At 43.3% G+C, this 19,794-nt stretch overlaps 1 protein-coding gene and 1 long non-coding RNA gene across 4 annotated transcripts in view; one reads left to right on the top strand and one right to left on the bottom strand.

The window, feature by feature from the left end:
* Window positions 1–18,194, bottom strand: part of CERS6 (ceramide synthase 6) — a 309,729-nt gene extending 291,535 nt beyond the window's left edge. The window contains exon 1 of one of the 2 annotated variants that reach the window (XM_059394118.1): window positions 17,536–18,194. In XM_059394118.1, the coding sequence (XP_059250101.1) occupies window positions 17,536–17,705 (170 nt within the window). In that variant the 5' untranslated portion in view covers window positions 17,706–18,194. The remainder of the gene's footprint in view (window positions 1–17,535) is intronic. The other variant, XM_059394117.1, reaches the window with a different exon arrangement.
* LOC132013808 (uncharacterized) overlaps window positions 16,683–19,794 on the top strand; it is a 62,887-nt gene continuing 59,775 nt past the window's right edge. The window contains exon 1 of one of the 2 annotated variants that reach the window (XR_009403109.1): window positions 16,683–17,033. This is a non-coding gene — a long non-coding RNA (uncharacterized LOC132013808). Of the gene's footprint in view, window positions 17,034–17,139; window positions 17,331–19,794 lie in introns of those variants that run through there. The other variant, XR_009403110.1, reaches the window with a different exon arrangement.

The following is a 19,794-nucleotide window of genomic DNA, read 5'->3' as shown; positions in this document are numbered from 1 at the left end:
GGGGGGGGGGGGGGAGAAATAAAGAAATAAAAGAAAAGAAATCAAAGAAGAGATACTTGGGTTCAGAAAAGTGATCATAAAACTACCCCCCCCAAAAAAAAAATGGAAATGGAAATAGCCATAGAAGAGAAGGTAAAGATTAAGAAAAGATTAAACATGAAAAGCAACAGAATAAACAGAATAAGCATGAATGAAAGAGATACCTATCACATAGGCTAGAGGAAGATTAATAGAACCACATGGAAAAAAATATTAAAATGATTCTAGAGGAGAGGTGGATATGAAGGGCAAACTAAAGCAATCTAACATATTATACTTGGTACTCCTAAAGAAAAGAAATGAACAAATTGAATAGAAAATATAACCAAAGATGGACTTAACTAAAAAAAAAAAAAAATGCAGGTTAAAAGTTACATGTGTTTAGGGTGATTATAATTTTAAAAATACAAACACAGCAAGTCTTAAAGACCTTATTTTCAGGGCACCTGGGTGGCTCAGTCAGTTAAGCATCTGACTGTTGATTTCAGTTCAAGCCATGATCTCAGGGCTGCACACTGGGCATGAAGCCTGTTTAAGATTCTTTCTCTTACCCTCCCTCTGCCCCTACCCACCTCTCACTCTTTTAAAAAAAAAAAAAAAAAAGGTATTTTCTAAACAAATACAGCATCTTTAGATTGTAATTACTTAGTATTTGAAATACATGGGTTTTTCAAATCCCAAGTATATGGTAGCTCTGCTTTCCTTGTCTCACACTACAAATCTCAAACCTTCCACATTCAAGAAACAGGATACAGAAGCATTTCAACAAACTTATTTGCCTATCCCCTGCTTAACATCCTTAACTTGCTCTTACAAAAAAGGAGGTAAAAATACCATATTTTTGTTCCTTTATTAATGCATATCCTTGTAAAACATTCTCACTACATAAGATGGGAAAGAAAAGGAGCGTTTTTTTTGTTTTTGGTTTTTTTTTAAGATTTTATTTGTCAGAGAGAGAGAGAGCGAGCACAGGCAGACAGAGTGGCAGGCAGAGTCAGCAGGAGAAGCAGGCTCCCCGTGGAGCAAGGAGCCCAATGCGGGACTCGATCCCAGGACGCCGGGACCATGACCTGAGCCGAAGGCAGCTGCTCAACCAACTGAGCCACCCAGGCGTCCCGAAAAGGAGTGTTTTGACAGAGGTTCTCTCTCTCACTTTCTCACCTGCTCTTTCCTTTCCAAATAATTTATTTAATTTATTCAATTTTATAACCAGATACTAATCAGATTTTATACATAAACACACGCACTTATCCAAGCCTATGCACACACATAGCAGAAAGATGGTCCTACATGTGGTGGCAAGTACCAAAGTCCTTCATAAAGAACCAATGACCTTCAGGTGAACATTGGGTTTTGATGTATAGAATAAGAATTAGGGTTGCCTCTTATCTTCACACTGCAAAGAATAAAAAGCTTGTTTCAGGAAAAATGAAGTACTTTTCTAACAACACCGTATGAATGTTTGTTAAGCAAGTGACGACGGCACCTTTGAGTGCAGGGCTTTCTAATGGGTATTTGTTGGACTAGGGTTCCACCAAGATGGGATTTTAAGCCAAAGTCAGGGTTCTATGCTCCCTTTTGTTGTATGCACATGGCAGAGCGTGTGTGTGTGTAGTGTGTGTGTATGTGTGTGTGTGTGTGTGTTCTCTCTCCCCCTTTCTCTCTCGGTCTCACTCGCTCCACAAATTCAAACATTGAACCTCAGAGCCAAAAGGACTGTGGTTCGTTCCACCGGCAAGTATTAAGTATAATCTGTGTCAACTCCCAAAATGTATTATCATACACTACTTACTTTAGCAGTTCCCATTCAGAGCAGCTCCCTGCCTCTTTTAGGTTGGCTTTTTAAGTAGGGCATAAGAGTTTCTAGTAGCCAAATGCATCCAATTCAGAAAAGCTTTAGACAATTTGAAAGAACTGACATTCCTTAGATTTGACCCCTGAGTAAAGAATTAGACACTGGCTGGGAAAGAGAACAGAGACTGACGGAGAGAAAGGCTAAACAGGTTTGGTTCTGCTTTTACTGGAACATGTTTACATCTTCAACTCCTGCCAAATAATAATCCTCTGTTCTGCAACTGTGGAACTTAACCAGTTCTATTTCTTTCTTTCTTTTTTTTAATCAGAAAAAAAAGTCCAAAACCACGAAGTTATTTTCAAAAACAAAAAGAACATTTATTCCATATTATCTATTGCATATTTTTTAAGCCCCCAAAATTAAATAAGCAAAGTATGAGCTGACAGCTCTTGGTAACTATCCTTTTATTTATTTTTTTTTTTTTAAAGATTTCATTCACTCACTTGACAGAGAGAAACCACAAGTAGGCAGAGAGGCAGGCAGAGAGAGAGAGAGAGGAGGAAGCAGGCTCCCCGCCGAGCAGAGAGCCCGATGCGGGACTCGATCCCAGGACCCTGAGACCATGACCTGAGCTGAAGGCAGCGGCTTAACCACTGAGCCACCCAGGCGCCCCGGTAACTATCCTTTTAAATGGATTTGCACCAAACTTGCTATTGCCCTGGGACATGTGAGCGGTAACAGAACAGCCGGTAACTCCAGAGCTCAGGACCAAGAGATTCGGTTTGCCCAGGCTACCTGAGGTTTGAACACAGAGGAGGGTCTGTGTCTGTGCAAGAGGAAGGGGTAAACAGAAGGTATGGAAGTGCTAAGCAAAAGGGAGTCAGCACTGAAAGCATGATAAGCTGTGGTCTCAAAGTAGTACATAGGTGCCCTGCACCCAAACTTACATGGCTTAACTCTGCACCACTGCACTGGCAGATGGGGGGTGGGCAGGCCCAGGAGCTGCCTCAAAAGCCCCACTACCTGCCTAGAGACCCAAGCTAAAGCAGACCTCTGAGCAAAGCAATGTCTGAGCACTGACGTTTTTTAACACTTCCCTTGTTCAACTCTTAAGAGAGAGTTCACTGCAGTATTTCTCTCAGGAGCCCAGTGATGTCAAATACACCACAGGTCCCTAACACGAGCAGAAGGGAGCATCACACAGCCTAAGACTCAACAAAACCACGAACACAAAGTACATGCATAGAAAACCACTTGACTGCCAATGCTCCTCAGAAATAACTGCTGGTGAAAACCCGCCACCAGTACATCTATTTTTGTTGGTTCCCCGGTGCCTTTACAATCCCGCAGGCAGCCATTGAAGCCTGGGTGCAAGGGGGAGGAAAACAAAACGCTGCATATACGCTTTATGATAGAGGATGCATGCGCTGGGGAGGGAACGCCACACCAACAGCTGGCCCCGGGTGTCTGCACACGGAGTTCTGCCCTCCAGAGCTCCAACCTACACTCCACGGGGGCCCTTCAGTCACCTGGAATAAAAAGGCCATGAAACGTGGTAACTGACGGTGGGCAGGCAGTGCCTCTCAATCACCAGGGAAGCTGCTTTCCACCACCCCCCCACCCGCTCACCATCAGGGAGAGACAGAGTAGCCATTTTTATCATGAGAACAGCCCTGGCTGATGACCAGACCAGCATGGGTTTAACAATCAGGTTAGCTGAACAACCGTTTCAGCTTTTCCTGGACTGAAGCGTTTCCTGGGAGAGCCCCAGAGGAACTGAAACCAGCCGATCACTCGGCAACGGCACTGTGAGAGTGCAGAGCCGCCAGGCCCGGCCAGGACGGAGGTGGGTGGCACAGGACAAGTCACCTCATCTCCGTAGGCTTCAGAATCCTAAAATATGAAATGGGAGGGGATGCCTCTTAGCTCTGCCAGTATTTCTCAAAGTGTGGTTGTCAGAACATCTGTGCTCTGAAACAGCATCTGGAGGGGGGGTTCCAAAAGGCTGGAGAAAGGGCCAACGGCAGTCAGTGTGCCCTGACGAGGAGGGGTATTTTTTTTTTTTTTAAGATTTTATGTATTTATTTGACTGAGAGAAAGAAACAGACGGTGAGCACAAGTAGGGGGAACTGCAGGTAGAGGGAGAAGCAGGCTCCCCACTGAGCAAGCAGTTTAATGCTGGACTCGATCCCACGACCCTGGGATCATGACATGAGCTGAAGGCAGACGTTTAACTGATTGAGCGACCCAAGCATTCCGGGGTATTTTTTTTTTTTAAGATCTTATTTATTTATTTTAGAGAGAGAGCACAAGCAGGGTGAGGAGCAGAGGGAGAGGGGGAGAGTCTTCAGCACTGAGAGCAGAGTCCAACATGGGGCCTGATCCGCAACCCTGAGATCATGACCTGAGCCAAAACCATGACGGGGGCACTTAGCTGACTGAGCCCTCCAAGCACCCTGTGGAGAGGTATTTTTTATACTCTACCATTCTGTGTTTAGAACTAGCTTCACATGGTGCTAGTAAAAAGCAGATCAACTTTTAGTGGATTTTATTGTTCTCTGTTAAATCTAAAAGTAATGCACCCTGTCTCCCACCACCATTTCCCATTCTGGTACATCACCTGGGTCTGACATACAACAGACCCATTTATTTTTAAGTGAATGAGTTTTCCGTTTCCTTTCCTTTGACTCTATTCAACTACTACTGAATTAAAATAGGAGTTTGGGGTAATTTGTCACTCGATAGCACTGTGTCTTTGCCTTACTTCCTCATTTAAAAGACAACCCAAAACAAATGTCATATTTGATCATCCTAAGATACCCTCTATCAATGGCTAAAAAAATTAACAGGCTTGTTAAATTATTGACACAGCAAACTACTTACAAATTATTTTTAAGCTGTTCAGAACCAGAAAAGTGCCTATAGTAGAAAGCAGCTGCAACCGCTTTCTCAACTCATTTGGTCAGGCGAGGTTAGCCATGTTCACACCAATGCAAGTTCAAATTTCAGGTGCTGTTTCTCTTCCAGAAAAAAAAATGCATATATTTGTTATTTTCATAAATATGATCCCAGGGATGCTAGACTGAATTTTTTCTGAATAAGAATCAAAGACAATCCATGAGGCTTACAATTCTGAAAGAAATTGGGACTTATCAGTCTCAAGGCTTCCTTTTTCGGGGAGCCTCTTCTTAGAAGAAAAACTTTTCCGAGCGATAAATATTCAATCTCAGCAAAGTGCATTACATGAGTGTGAGGAGGGCATGGCCGGGGTCTTCACTATCCTGTGAAGGGTTGTGTGCTGTCAACTAGAACTGGAAGATCCAGAATCTTCCTCAGACGGGAAGAGAGAGAGAGAGTCAGGGGCAGAGAGACAGAGGAGAAGATAATAGGGAAAGTAAAACCCAAACCCAACCACTAAAAAAAGCAAGAAGAGGTCTACTGTGTATGTTCATGACACAAAGATAATGCCAGGGAAGGTTTTCAGAAATCTAATGATAAATCCTCATTTCTGGAAATCAGGGCTCCAACAATTACTCAGAAAGCGATTTCGCGGAGTCAGGAGGACATGTGTGTGCATCTTGAATAAACCTGAAGAACGAGGAGAAACTACTTCTATAAACTAGGCATTGCTCTAAACACAACGAATGCATTATCTCATTTAATCCTTACAACATCCCTCTGAGTTGTAAACTGAACATGAAAAGATATCAGTGTTTTGCTCCTAGATCTGTAGCTGTACATGACATGTCCAGAATTCAGCCCAGGTCCTTAAATCAATAAAAATGGCCAATGTGATACTTGCCATTGCCAGCAACTGGATACCCAATCAATTTTCCCTAGAGTCTATGTGCAATAAAAAAGAACCATCCGGACCAGATGGGGCAGTGAGGGAGAGATTGGGATCTTTGCATAAGACATCCCTCCACTGAAAGGGAGCTTCCTGAGAAAACTTCAGTCCAAGAAAGGCCATTGTCCTGGGCCCTCTCCAAAGGTACAACCCTGCTCCCCACCACCTACCCCCAAGAAAGCTTCAGGCTCCAAGTGGTAAAAAGCTACCCATCACTTGTACAAAATCCCACCATTAGAAATAGTTTTCTGCCATCAAATACAAGCAAATCTCTGGCCTAAAACCACATCAATATTAACAGTTGAGAAGAAGAGGCTAAGAAGCATTCTCCTCCCTAAACAGGCATAGTGCTAAAGAGATTAGGGCTCCCACGCCTGCCTAAAACCCTAAATATTTACTCTTCAACAGAACAAGTAAATCTTCCAGTTTCAGGATCAAATATGTAAACAGGTCCTTCTGTCCCCACAAACTACACCCTCTCTCTACCCCTCAACTCAACCTCCACCCCCCACACACACACCTAACACATTAAATCACATTACAGAACATTACTTCTCATAGTACTAAACACTGTACTATGGTATCAATTATTCTTTATACAATGTGTATTTTTAAGAACAGGTTTTTACTGAGACCCCTTTAAATAGATTTTCCCAGATGGGCTTCCAATATCACCAAGTAGGCATATTCCCCATTTTCCAAGTGAGGATATTAAATTTCAGATAATATGCTGTCCACTACTATACAGCTGATAAAGGGCAGTGTTTGTTTGGATTTTAACCCAAATTCCATAATCTTTGTAATATCCCATCCATTTTCCTCTTAATTCTCGGAATTAAGAAAGTACATTTGTAATTAACTGCAATAAATGTATAAAACAGTAACAGTTTATTTTTTTAAGAATTATTTATTTATTTATTTATTTGACAGAGAGAGAGAGACAGAGAAAGCGCGCGGGCACACAAGTAGGCAGAAAAACAGGCAGAGGGGGAGGAGGAAGCAGGCTCCCCGCTGAGCAGAGAGCCCATCCCAGGACCCTGGGACCATGACCTGAGCTGAAGGCAGAGACTTAACCCACTGAGCCACCCAGGCGCCCCAAAACAGCAACAGTTTGAATGTACTATCACCCTTGAGTCTACCCAAATCCTCAAAGATATACACAGCCCCTGGCAATAGAGCCCTTATATTTTCTTAATGCCCATAATGCCTAAGCTCGGACTGCCTGGTTCTCAATTTCCCTTCACTCAAGCTATGTCCAAAACTGCCACTCTGGTTAAACCACCAAGTCACTTTATTCTGCTTTGTAATGGTGATCTAGGAAGACAAGATCTACAGAGCCACTTAGCTGGCAGCTTTTACCCTGAGGCTTGCCCAAGTGTCCCTAGACAAGACTTTCTACGGTTTTCTCTATCCCTCCCCCACTCTTACCACTGAGCTACTCAAGACCTGCTTGTGTTTTTAAAGGAAGAAAGGAAGGAGAGGAGGAAGAGAGAAAGAAGAGAAAGGGGAGGGAGGAAGCAGGGGGAGGGGCTTTAGAGGAGTGGTTAGCGGGGTGGGCAGAATCCCAATCACAGCATCAGGACAACAACAATAGCTCTTAAACCTGAAAGCCTCAAAGGTAAGATGTGACATTTATGTAGAGGTTGGCAAGTCACCAGCAAATGTTACTCCAGGTCATTGTGTGAACAAGCTTACCTAGTAAAGGAATGCATCCTTCCTGTAATGAAAAACCATCTGCATATCTCTAACCCCACCCCTGCCAAAACAACCTCCACAATCCAATTCTGAAGTAATAAAGGCAAAAGCAGGAATGAGAAGCAGGAGTAGTTCAAGAGAAGTCCATTTTGAAGGCTAATAGGGAGAAAAAGAAAGTTCTCATAAAAAAACAAACAAAATGCCAAAATATTCTGAGATGAATTATAGGAGGCAGTGTTTTGTACAATGACCAAGCATTAGCATAAACTTTGAAAACTACTTTTCAGTAATAGGTACCTGCCTACGCTTACTACTGATTACCTTATAGTATGCAGCATTTGAGTAAAATCATGTTCAGATTTTTGAGTATTTAAATTATTTGCTTATAAAGCCAATGTCAATTTAAAGTGAGGGACCGGGGCGCCTGGGTGGCTCAGTGGATTAAGCCGCTGCCTTCGGCTCAGGTCATGATCTCAGGGTCCTAGGATCGAGTCCCACATCGGGCTCTCTGCTCAGCAGGGAGCTTGCTTCCCTCTCTCTCTCTCTCTGGCTGCCTCTCTGTCTACTTGTGATTTCTCTCTGTCAAATAAATAAATCTTTAAAAAAAAAAAATAAAGTGAGGGACCAAGAAGAGGGTGGGATCTGATCTTCCCGAGAAAAGCTTCCATTGGATAGATCTGTGGCCTAGGCCACTTGTCTTACTAGAATTTTATCCTATCATCCTGGTTTGCTTTAAACGGATTGTGAACTCACTAGGATGCCTTTACTTGAATCCTAGAGCTAAATCCTCTGAAACTGTGCAGTGCGCTTTTCTAAAGACGCTGTATTCTCTTCTGCAGCTGCCAATTTACTATCACTAAATTGTCATATTGACACATGGACTGCAGGCAGCTGTCTGGTTGAAGGACCATCCCAAAAGGCCCAGGGTATGTAAGTGTCCTCTGAACTTTAACTTTCCTTCCATTACCCCTCTCCTCCCCACGAACCATGCCAGGTGATTCTGGAGAGAAAGGCTCTCCTAGTCTGCAAGCGGCTTATGCATTTTAAAAGAAAACAAACATGAAAACAAAACAGTGCTTGATGAATATGAAATCAAGAGGACTGGGATGTTTGCTCCTAACTAGAAAACTGTCAAGCCCAGAAAATGAAACCAGTTATTTCCAGTGACTTTTTTTAAGTCAGTGAATATTTTTCTGCTCTTTTTAGTTGTAGTAAAATACGCATAAAATTTACCATCTTAACCATTTTTAAGTGTACAGTTGTGTTAAGTACATCACGTGGAGCAGGAAGCAACCATCACCACCAATCTAATCCAGCTCTAGAACTCCTTTCATCTCATAAAAATGAAACTCTATACCCATGAAACAGCAAGTCACCCTTGCTACCTCTCTTCAACCCCTGGTAACCATTTGACTTTCCATCTCTATGAATCTGACTACCCTAGGTACCTCATACGTTTGTCTTGGTGACTGGCTTATTCAACTGAGCATAATGTCCTCAAGTTTCATCCACGCTTTAGCCTGTGTCCGAATTCCTCCCTCCCTAAGACTGAATGATATTGTGCTGAATATACAGACCACATTTTGTTAATCTATTCATCTGTCAATGGACACTTGGGTTGCTTCCACTTTTTGACTACGGTGAATAATGTTGCTAAGGACGTAAGTGTGCAAGTATCTCTTTGAGACTCTGCTTTCAATTCTTTTGGGCATATACCAGAAGTAGGAGTGCTGATCACATAATAATTCAATATGTAATGTTTTGAAGATATTCCATATTCTTTTCTACAGTGGCTCTCCCCTTTATATTCCCACCAGGGTTCCAATTTCACCACATCCTCCCCAACACTTGCTTGTTTCTGCCTGTCTGCTCTCCTGCCTCTTTGTCTTCTCTTCTATTCTCTTTTCTTTCCTTCCTTCCTTCCTTCCTCCCTTCTTTCTTTTTCTTTCTTTCTTTATATAGCAGCCATCCTATTTTTTCCCCTTACATTTGACAATTGAGAATGACTGCAGTTTTTAATGAATAAATTTTTAATTTTAATTTTGAAAGTAATAATAGTATTACTTTACATCATCGACTTCATTTAAATCTCTCCTAAGACCCATGAGGTAGACATTGAGTTTCCCAATATTTCACAGATGACACTAAGGATTGAGACTTTAGGTGGTATCCCACTGTGGTTTTCATTTGTATTTCCCTAATGATTAGTGTCTAAAAGTCCCTTTTAACCAAACATTCAGAGAAACAATACAAGAGTTTAGGCTCTATCTCTGAGTTTGCCTTCATAAAAATCCATTCATTCTTAGTCCTTCAAACTTCCTCCCAGCCCTTTCTCTCTGCCTTATCCTCCATAATAAAGTCAGGATATCATACACCCTCTTGACTGCAGCCCTTACACTGTGTAGAATCTGGGACACTTTCTGCCTGATCATCACTCAGATTATGGGGGAAAGAAACAAAAAGTGTAAATAGAAGACCCAAGAAACAGACTACAACAAGACAATTCTGCATTTAAAAAAAAAAAAATTCAAAAGCCACCACTTTCCTACCAAAAAAGTTGGAAGGCTCATCCCAATAGGAAAAGATACATGAATTCACAGAAAGTGAAATACAAATAATTAGTAAATATTTGAAATAAGATCATCATGAATAACAAAACATACAACAGTAACTTTTTTTCAATGTGCAAAGCAAAAATTTCTTCAAATGATAATACTTTCCATGCTGATAAGGAAGTACAAGCGAATATAAACTTTCTGGATACTAATCTGGAAATTTGTGTCTATCAATAACCCTAAAATATTTACCATTTGAGTTTTAGAAATGCCACTTCTAGGAAACGTTCCTTAGGATGTTTCCAAGAGTTGAGAGATTTATATACACAAACTGGAAACAGCCTAAATATCCAACAACAATATGGAGGCTGGTTAAAGGAACTGTGGTATATGGACAACATCATCTCATGATACTTGCTTTAAAATAGATCACCAGGGGCACCTAGGTGGCTCAGTCAGTTAAGCCTTCAGCTCAGATCATGGTCCCAGAGTCCCAGGACAGACCTCAGCATCAGGCTCTCTGCTCAGCGGGGAACTTGCTTCTCCCTCTCCCTATGCTCCTCCCCTGCTTGTGCTCTCTCTCAAATAAATAAAATCTTAAAAATTAAAATAAAATAGATCATCAAAATTACTAGGAGATCAAGAAACCTGGTTCCAAATGCCTACCTTGCTATTTTAAGCTGTGTGAAGCTAGGTACAACTCCTAAAGTCTCAATCCTTAGTGTCATCTGTGAAATATTGGGAAACTCAATGTCTACCTCACGGGTCTTAGGAGAGATTTAAATGAAGTCGATGATATAAAGTAATAAACTCCTATTAGGAAACACATATTAGTCACTATTACTACTTTCAAAATTAAAATTAAAAACTTATTCATTAAAAACTGCAGTCATTCACAATCGTCAAATGTAAGGGGAAAAAATGGTAAGCACAAAGTCCTAAGCTTCAGACTGTGTACCCTGGCACTCAATTGTGCAGAGAAGTACTAATGAGCCACCACCCAAAAAGACATTGTGAGAATCACCATTTCGGGTTCAATCAAACCAAAGCATAGGTGTAGGAAATCTGTGAAGATTATGAGAGCAGGTAAGAGTGACAAAGAAAGAGTTTGTGAAATCGGGGTTTGTTTGTTTGTTTTAAGGGGGGAGGGGCAAAGAGCAAAAGATAAAATATTAGTTAAGAATAAGTGTTCTCAGGGCATCACTAGTATAGAAGGATCCTTGTGCTACAAGAAGCAATTGTTTATTTATTTTTATTTAAAAAAAAAAAAAGATGCCCTAGAAACATTAAATGACACAACTAGTTACTGGCAAACAAAATCTGGAACCCCATTTTCCCGACTCAAAAGTGTCTAAGAAATGAACTGATCAAATGAAGATGGGAGGGAGGGAAAAAAATAAAACAAAAGTTTGAGAGTCATGACTTTGTAAGAAATAGATGACAAAACACTTTAGAAATTCTAGTTTGGCCTGGTGATAGAAGAGCGAATTTAAGCACATGTAATAAATATTTAGAAGTTAATAAACACAGAAGTGCCAAATGGGCCCAGATTCTCAGGTTTCCCAACAGAGTGTGAAGAGGTAAGTGAAATAAATGAACAGAGCCTGAGGACAGCACAGCGATCTCTTATAAGCCATGGGACAGGTGTGCTGATAGAAGAAATTCACCTTAAACCCCATTTCCTTTCCACTGACACCTGCTTTTCTACATCATTGAAGAGAAACCACTTACAAACTAGAATCCAAAAGAAAAAACCTAATCCCATCCATGAAGAATTCAGATGTTTTCAAAAGTCGTAAGTGAACTCAAAGTGCTAGTGTTGTTAATCTCTGATGACATGAAATAATTTGTGATAATTTAAAGTTATCTCACCTGCCTTCCTCACCATTCTAAGGCACTGTCCATTAAGAGTACTGTGATGCCTTTTATCCATAAATCAATCTCCTTCAAACAGCTAAACTACTGCACCCTGCAAATGCAAACCTTTTATTTTGCAAGATAAGAAAGCTGTACTAAAGATCTGCAAAGAATACCATCCCTTTGATTTTCCGTTGTTTTCCAACAAAGCATCCACTGTAATCCAATTTTCCTTTCCCAGTCAGAAACCACAGGAGCAACCTATTGTGTCTGACCCCAACTCTTGCATCTAACGCCAGTCTGGCAAAGCAGGTGTCCATAGTTTTAATCTGAATCACACTATACTTAACAAGCGAAACCCGTACATTTATAGAGTTAAATATCCAAGACCAATTGCATGAGAAAAACCATTATCATATGCAAATTGTTATCAAATACTCTGTCTTGGTCCATTCAGGCTATTATAACAAAATATTATAGGCTGGGTGGCTTATAACAACACAAGTTTATTTCTCATAGTTCTGGAGCCTGGGAAGTCCAAGATCAAGGCATCAGCAGATGTGGTGCCTGGTGAGAATAACCTGCCAGGTTCACAGAGAGCCATCTTTTTATTGTGCCCTCAAGTGGCTGGTGGGAGGCAGGGAGCTCTCTGAAGCCTTTTTTATAAGGGCACTAATCCTATTTACAAAGGCTCCACCCCCCTGGCTCTAATCACCTCCCAAAGTCCCCACCTCCTAACAACATCACCTTGGTGTTTAGGATTGCAAGTTATGAATTCTAAGGGGACAGAAACATTTGGTCAGTCACAAATTCTTTCAAAATATATTGGATGAAAACAGTCTCTTCATTACAAGGTACATTACAGGAATATGCTTCAGAAATCAAACTCACCTGACAGTCTGCTTTTTCATGGCAGACATTCCCTCATACCTCCCCTCGCCCCTCTAACCATCAGGAATACTTTCTCGTTCATTTTCTCTCCCTCCCTTCCCCTTCCCCTCTTTTCTAGCCAGCCTCATCCAAGGTTGCTACTAAGTAAATCCATAAGAAAAAGCCCACTGGATAGACATTCCCTCTCATGCTACTGAGACTCTATTGTTCCTTGAAGGACTGAGGGCAGCAGGTCATTTGGCTGGTGTCAGATTCCTGAATAGTGACACTTCTCACATAGCTTGGCACTTTGAGAGCCAACCTGACAGGAATGAGTATCTCATTTCATATCAAGTCATCACAAGAGGTGCCCGGTCGATTCTAGGGTCTATCTAAAGAGAGCAATGACTTTCTCTGCAGAATCGTCTTTGTTGATCATTCCAAAATACCGTAGCTTTTTGGATCACGTAGGATAATAGCCCAAATAATTCTTTTAATTCAAATCGTAATTGAAAAATATAAGAAACAAAAACCACTGACTAAAATACTTGCATGAAAAAAAATCTCCTTATTCTTAGAAGACTTACTTCCACCTACAAAAAAATGACATTTAGCCTGCTCAAAGTTTTATGAGATATTAGCAAGTTTGAAATACTGGAATACAGAAATCGGATAATTGAGGGAACAAAAGCAATCTTAGATTGCAAAGGCCATCTGCTTCACCTGCATAGATGAGAAAATAAGGCAGAGAGAACTTAGGCGGCTGCCCCAGTTTGAGATAAGTTTGACTAGAATCTGAACATTCTGATTCTCAATCCATACTTCCTGGATCTCTCTCCTAAACCCATGGAAGAAAGTGTATTAACATTACCTGTTACAACAATAACTCAAGGAATTTTTATTCCCAAAAAGAAATTCAGCAGAACTTTAATCCAACATTTATTAATACTATAGCAACACATTTTTTAAAAGATTTTATTTGAGAGAGAGGGAGCAAGCATGTGAGCAGGAGGGAGGGGCAAACAGAGAGGGAGAAGCAGACTCCCTGCTAAGCACGGATAGAGCCCACTCGGGAGGCTTAATTCCAGGACCCTGAGGTCATGACCTAAGATGAAGTCAGATACTTAACCAACTAAACCACCCAGGCACCCCTACAGCAATGCATTCATTTTTTTTTTTTAAGATTTTATTTATTTATTTGACAGAGATTACAAGTAGACAGAGGGGCAGGCAGAGAGAGAGAGAGGAGGAAGCAGGCTCCCTGCCGAGCAGAGAGCCCAATGTGGGGCTCGATCCCAGGACCCTGGGACCATGACCTGAGCAGAAGGTAGAGGCTTTAACCCACTGAGCCACCCAGGTGCCCCCAGCAATGCATTCTAAAAAGTGAATTTGGATGAAGGCATTTATCATAATTCCATAGAACAGCTTATTAAGCCTAAATCAAAAAAATTCATCAATAGGTAATGATACATTATTGAATAATATTTTGGTCATGATGAGCACTGAGTGATGCACAGAACTGCTAAATCACTATACTGTATACCTAAAACTAATATAACACTATATATTAATTATACTGAAATTAAAATTCTTTAAAAATGTAAAACAAATAATATTTTGTTCTTTGCCATCAAGCTAACTACCTAACAGTATACCCTACAATTTTCATTCTAAGAGAAAGCATGAAGTTTTGTGTTTTTTTTTAAACAACAGATTCTACTTTGTCAATCAAATAATATCTACAGTGGCCCTTCCAGTTATACACAGAGTTAAGTACAGTATACGGGCTATGCTAAAAACCACCAAGCTTAGGGCTATTCACAGACTCAGCCAAAAATCACTGAATTTAGGCTGCTCCATTTTTAACCAACCATGCTGGGCCTCCATATTGTTGCCCATATGGCACCATAACACAGCATCACTCTGGCCACCAACGCCTCCACTGTCAACACCCCAAGAGTGGAGTGCAAACAAAAAAATAAGCCTGTTCCACAGAGCAAACCTCAATCCAGTCCATTCTTTAGTGTTTCTCTTTAGAAAGAGAAAAACGTCAGACTAAGGAGAAGGTATGCAAATTCACAATTTGGGACTCAACATGAGCATTACAGACCCCATTTAATGGACATAAAGATCTTGGATAATGAGATATTTCAGATACGCTCTCAGCTTTGGAATAAATGACAACAGAAGCATGAAAAGAATAGAATCCTAGAAAATAACAAAGAAAAATAATGTTTTAAAATATTTATTTAAGTAATCTCTACACCCAAAGTGGGGCTCAAACTCATGCATGCTGCCCCCATTGACCCAGCCAGGCTCACTGAAAAAGTGAAAAATAATTTTTTTTTTTAAAGGAACAGAATCTGGAAGGAATTATTTCTATTATAAAAGCATTGTTTTACAAAGGGATGCATAACAAGCTTCTTTAAGTCACGTTATACATTACAGAATACTGCAAAACAAAGATTTAAGCACAACATGTTAGGTACCAAAAATGAGTCGCATCAATGATAACAATATCAGCTGATTCAAGTTCAGGCCCTTGATGGAAGCTGAGATGCAGGCCACAGGTTGGACGGCAGAATGTGTTATTTAGGTGTGAGAAGAGAAACATGCAGAACTTGTAATTCTGGATACAACCATACCCTTGGATTTTCAGAGACTTGAGAGTCTGAATGGTTAAAGACAGAGCTGTTGATACCCTAAGAAGAAACAAAGTAGACACCCTTCCAAAAGTCAGTAGCATCATTTGGTATATGGGCCATAAAAGGATTAGTATTCTGAACACTAATCACAAAATTTCAGTTTCCCTACAGGCCATTAAATTCACTTCTATTTGAATCAATGGCCTGAAAGAAACTAGAAAACTCTCTACCTAACAATATGAAGACCTTCGCTGTGACTGATAGTTGAAAGCAGCTGACCCTTTTGTATAAACTCAAAGTCAAGTCATGGGATTGCGCAAAGAAAGAAAAAAATGGTCAGGAAGAGGAATAACAAACTTCCAGTTTTCAACTTAAATTATATCCGTTTTTTACTTTTTTTTTATGGCAGAGAAAGTCTAAGCACAACTTTACTTTTTTTCAGCCTAATGGAAACAGCTTTCTGCATATAGGTTTAGCTAATGTGCTTTTGTTATCTAAAACAGAAGACGACACACCTCTTTCAAGTGCATTTGCTGATTACAAGTGAGCCCAGGCAGAAGTGATCAGATGTTCTTAGACAACTGTGTAAGGAGCCTCTACTAAGGTTCAACCCGGCACAACCTGCTATTCCTGAGAGGCTGTTCTTGGAGAGATTGCAAAGTTAGATTGGAGTTATTTTCTGTAAGTAAACATTTGCTCTAGAAGCAACTCTAACCTGCAAACACACCCACTTTTTCACAGTAAGTCTCAGCGCTAGATAGGATCAATGAGATGTCTGCGCTGGATTTCAACCATTTTAAAATAGGTCTGTAAATCTGTTCCTTTTTGCATTTCAGTCCCTGCATGTGAACATTTTACTTCCTTCAGAAGCATCAATATCGCCCGCTGAAAAATACACCTTCCTTAAAGATACTTCCCGTGAAGCTTTTTCTGTTGCCATTTCCAGAAACAAATGACACAAAAGACAAATTTTGCCATCCTCAACAGCGGTTTTAGACAAACAGACACAGCAAACAAAATAACAGCAAAAGCTTAAGAAACGAAGTCAAGGGTGAGTTGGCTGGGGAAGAGAGGTGGAGTGGACGTGAGAAATGGAGTCTCAACTCTGTGATCTAAGAAATTCAGCCTTCACCGATGAATGGGGGGCTGGGAGGGGAGAGGAAGGGGAGGCGAGGTTTCCAGTTGAGGAAGAGAATTACGTGCTGCTGTCCTGGTTTTGTTTCAATAGCTCCCCGGGAGTGCGCAGCACGCAAAATCGAGTTTTGTGACTAAGCCTGATTCAGTGAGAGTAACACAAGTTTGTTCATGACACAAGGGAGCTACTAACCAAATCCGGAAATTAAACAAACGATACATAACAGTTCTTGAAAATGTTTTAAGTGCCTCTGGTACAAAACAAAAGTTTACGGTTATTCATAGGAAGCATCTTTCTATTTAATATCACCATGTTGCAGGCTGTGCACCCGTCCTGCCAGATCCTCTTTTAAGAAAACCGCTAATGACCCGGAGTGCTGGGAGCCTGAAAACTATTGTCATCTCTCTCCCCGGACGGTGAGCCTGATGCTCGGGGTCACTGACAGAAACTAAACAGCGGCCGGAAGCCCACGAGTCCCCGGCGAGTTCTTCTGAAACCCCGTCGCGACAATCCGCGTGCCGGACTGAAAGGACTGGAAGTGGGCACGGTCCCTCCGCCCTCCCGGCCGCGCGTCCGCAACGTTCCAGGCTGTCAGGTGGGTGGCGACGAGCCTCGGGGGGGAAGCCTTGGCCGGCAGCGCCGCAGCCCGCGGGGCCGAGGGGGGCCAGCCCCGCCGAGCGCGCCGCGTCCCGAGGCCGGCCGGCGCTCACCTTTGTTCGCCGGCGCTCGCGGCGGGGAGAGAGCCGGCCCAGGAGGAGTGCGGACGGCGACCCCAACGCTCCGCGGCCCCTCCCAGGCGCCCCGGAGGAAATCCGTAGGCTAGCCAGATCCTTCCAGGCTCCCCGAACGGCAGCCGGGCTGAGGGGTCGGCAGCCCCCTCCCGAACACAAAGGTTGGGAGAAGCGAGCGCGAGCGCTGGGGGCGCGGGTGCGTGCGCCACAGAGCACGCGAGTGTGCGTGTGCGCGCGAATGTGCGCGCGCGGGTTCGTGTGCGTGTGTGTGTATGTGAGAGAGAGAGAGAGAGAGAGTGTGTGTGTGTGTGTGTGTGTGTGTGTGTGTGTGTAGGGGGAGGGGAGGCGCGCTCCAGCCCTTCTTACCTTTCGAAGATGAGCCGCACCATGAAGATGCAGAAGGCCAGGGGGAAGGCGAGATAGAGGTCCTCAGCCTGCGGGAAGGTGGCTTCCTCCGTATTCTTCAGGTCCGCCCAGGTGACATTGTGCGGGAGCCAAAACCTCTCGTTCCAGAACCAGGCTAAGATCCCTGCCATCTTGCTTTGTCCACTCCAATCGCGGGCTCCCGCGGCCCGCCGAGCTTTCCGCCGCGCCGGGCGCCGAGGGATGCGCGCGCGGCTGGCCCGAGCCTGTGCCGCCGCTGCCGCCTCCGCGACCGCTGCTCTCGAAGGCTCGCGGCGAGCCCCGGTTCTCTCCTCCCTCTGGCCGCGCTGGGGAAAGGAGCCGCCTCGCCCGTCACATGGCTGCCTGGGCCGCTCGTCCTGATTGGCTCGCCCACGCGTCAAGCAGGGAGGCACACGCGGCCAGCTCGCCCACGCCCGGAGGGTAGGGCGCAGCCGCTGCGCCCTAGGCGCAGAAGCTCGGCTCCCGGGAGTGCTGGCCGCTTCTGCGATCCCCGCGCTCTAGCTCCGCGCGTAGGATTGCGACCCGGGACAGGCCCCCCAAATCCGCCCTAGCCTCCTGGCTTGCTCGCACATGCTCAGAACGCCGGTTCCTGCCCCCACTGGAGTTTCAGGCAGGGGTCTCCGTCCGTTTCCCGCGCGCCTACAGGCGGTGGGGAGGCAGGTAGGGGTCGGAGCCGATCTTCAGAACCACCCCTGCATTGAGAGGGAACAGCAAAAGAAGAAGTGGGGGACTCAAGGAGCAAAGGAGGAAGAAGTAGCAGAGAAAGAGCCATGCACTCCCGCGCTTGGAGAGGCAGGGTGAAAATCAGGAACTGGGGCGGGATGGTTTGGTAAGAGTCGGCCTCTACCAGATTCCTGCCTTCTACCTATCCCCGGCCTTCTGGCCTCTTGTACTACTGCTCACCACCACACCAGTTCCCCCCCAGGGAACAAGGCTCTATATTTTAACTTATGAGCCGGTAGGTGAAATTAGGCACATAGGTGCTATTTGCTAATGATAGTGAGGATGAGGATGATGATCGCAACTCAGCATTCTTTAAAACTGTCACTCTAAAGGAACCTCTCGGAAAATGCCACCGGACCACATTTCGGTTTCACATGGGTCAGTAGAGAGCCTCCACTCTGCTAGTTGACAGATTCATTATTTCTACTTTTTGAATCTGAAACCTGTATGGTGTTAGGTCTCTAAGGCCTAGCCCAGACGCCTTCACTCCCACAGTACATTTCCCCGTTGATACAGTGAACCATGGGGGTCAGTCAGTTCAGTGGCCCATGTAGACCTGGTTCTCGGGGTATTTTGTTCATTTTTTTCACAATCATTCCTTTTCTGCCTGGCTCTGGCAGTGGGTTGTAGTGGACACTTCCAAGAGGCATTTAAATAGGCGCTTATCACACACTTCTTTATTCTCCCGGCCCCGCCAACCACCACCCCCATTTCACCCCTTCCCTTTAAAGCAAAACTAAAGAATTGCCTATATTTATTCCTTAGAGTTTCTCTCTCCTCCATTTTCTGTTGAACTTCCATCTGGGCATTTGCCCCTCTCCACTGTACTGAAATGCTCAAGCTCACTAAGTGATCTCCATGTTGCTGACCAAACGTCAGTTCTCAATACCGACCTTGGCAACATGTAGCCAAGTTGTTCAGCCCCTGCCTCTTGAAACACCTCCATATCTTGGCTTCCAGAAACCACATTCTTCTGGTTTTCCTCCTACTTTGTGGCCAGGTATGTTGAGTATGCTTGTTGGTCCTCTTCACCTTCCTAACCCCTTAGAATGGAATGACCTCAGAGTCGGTCTTTTATCCCCTTCACTTTTCTATCTACCTATATTCACTTGGTGATCTTACCCAGTCCATGGCCTTCAGTGTCATACTGATGGCTCCCTATTCATATCTCTAATCATGAACTCCTCCTTAAATTTCAGTCTCCTAAATCCACTATCAATTCAGCAACTCCACTTCAATGTCTAGGAGCCATTTGCTGTCCAAACTACTAATCTCGCCCCTAAAATTGTTTTCTCCTATCATCTTGGCTCAGGCCAAAAACCCGGAATTATCTTCCTAAGGATTGATTTCTAATGTCCTCGGATGTCCTTCCTTATTCATAATAAATTCTATCAGCTCCATCTCTCATCATTTTTTTTCTGCTGCCATCTTGGTCCAGTCAACGCTGCTCACCTGAGTCACACCAGTAGCCTCCTGACTCCCAGTTTGAACTCTTAT

Source organism: Mustela nigripes, chromosome 3 (assembly GCF_022355385.1).
Source record: "Mustela nigripes isolate SB6536 chromosome 3, MUSNIG.SB6536, whole genome shotgun sequence".
Taxonomy (NCBI): Eukaryota; Metazoa; Chordata; class Mammalia; order Carnivora; family Mustelidae; genus Mustela; species Mustela nigripes.
This window is presented reverse-complemented; position numbering and strand designations above follow the sequence as displayed.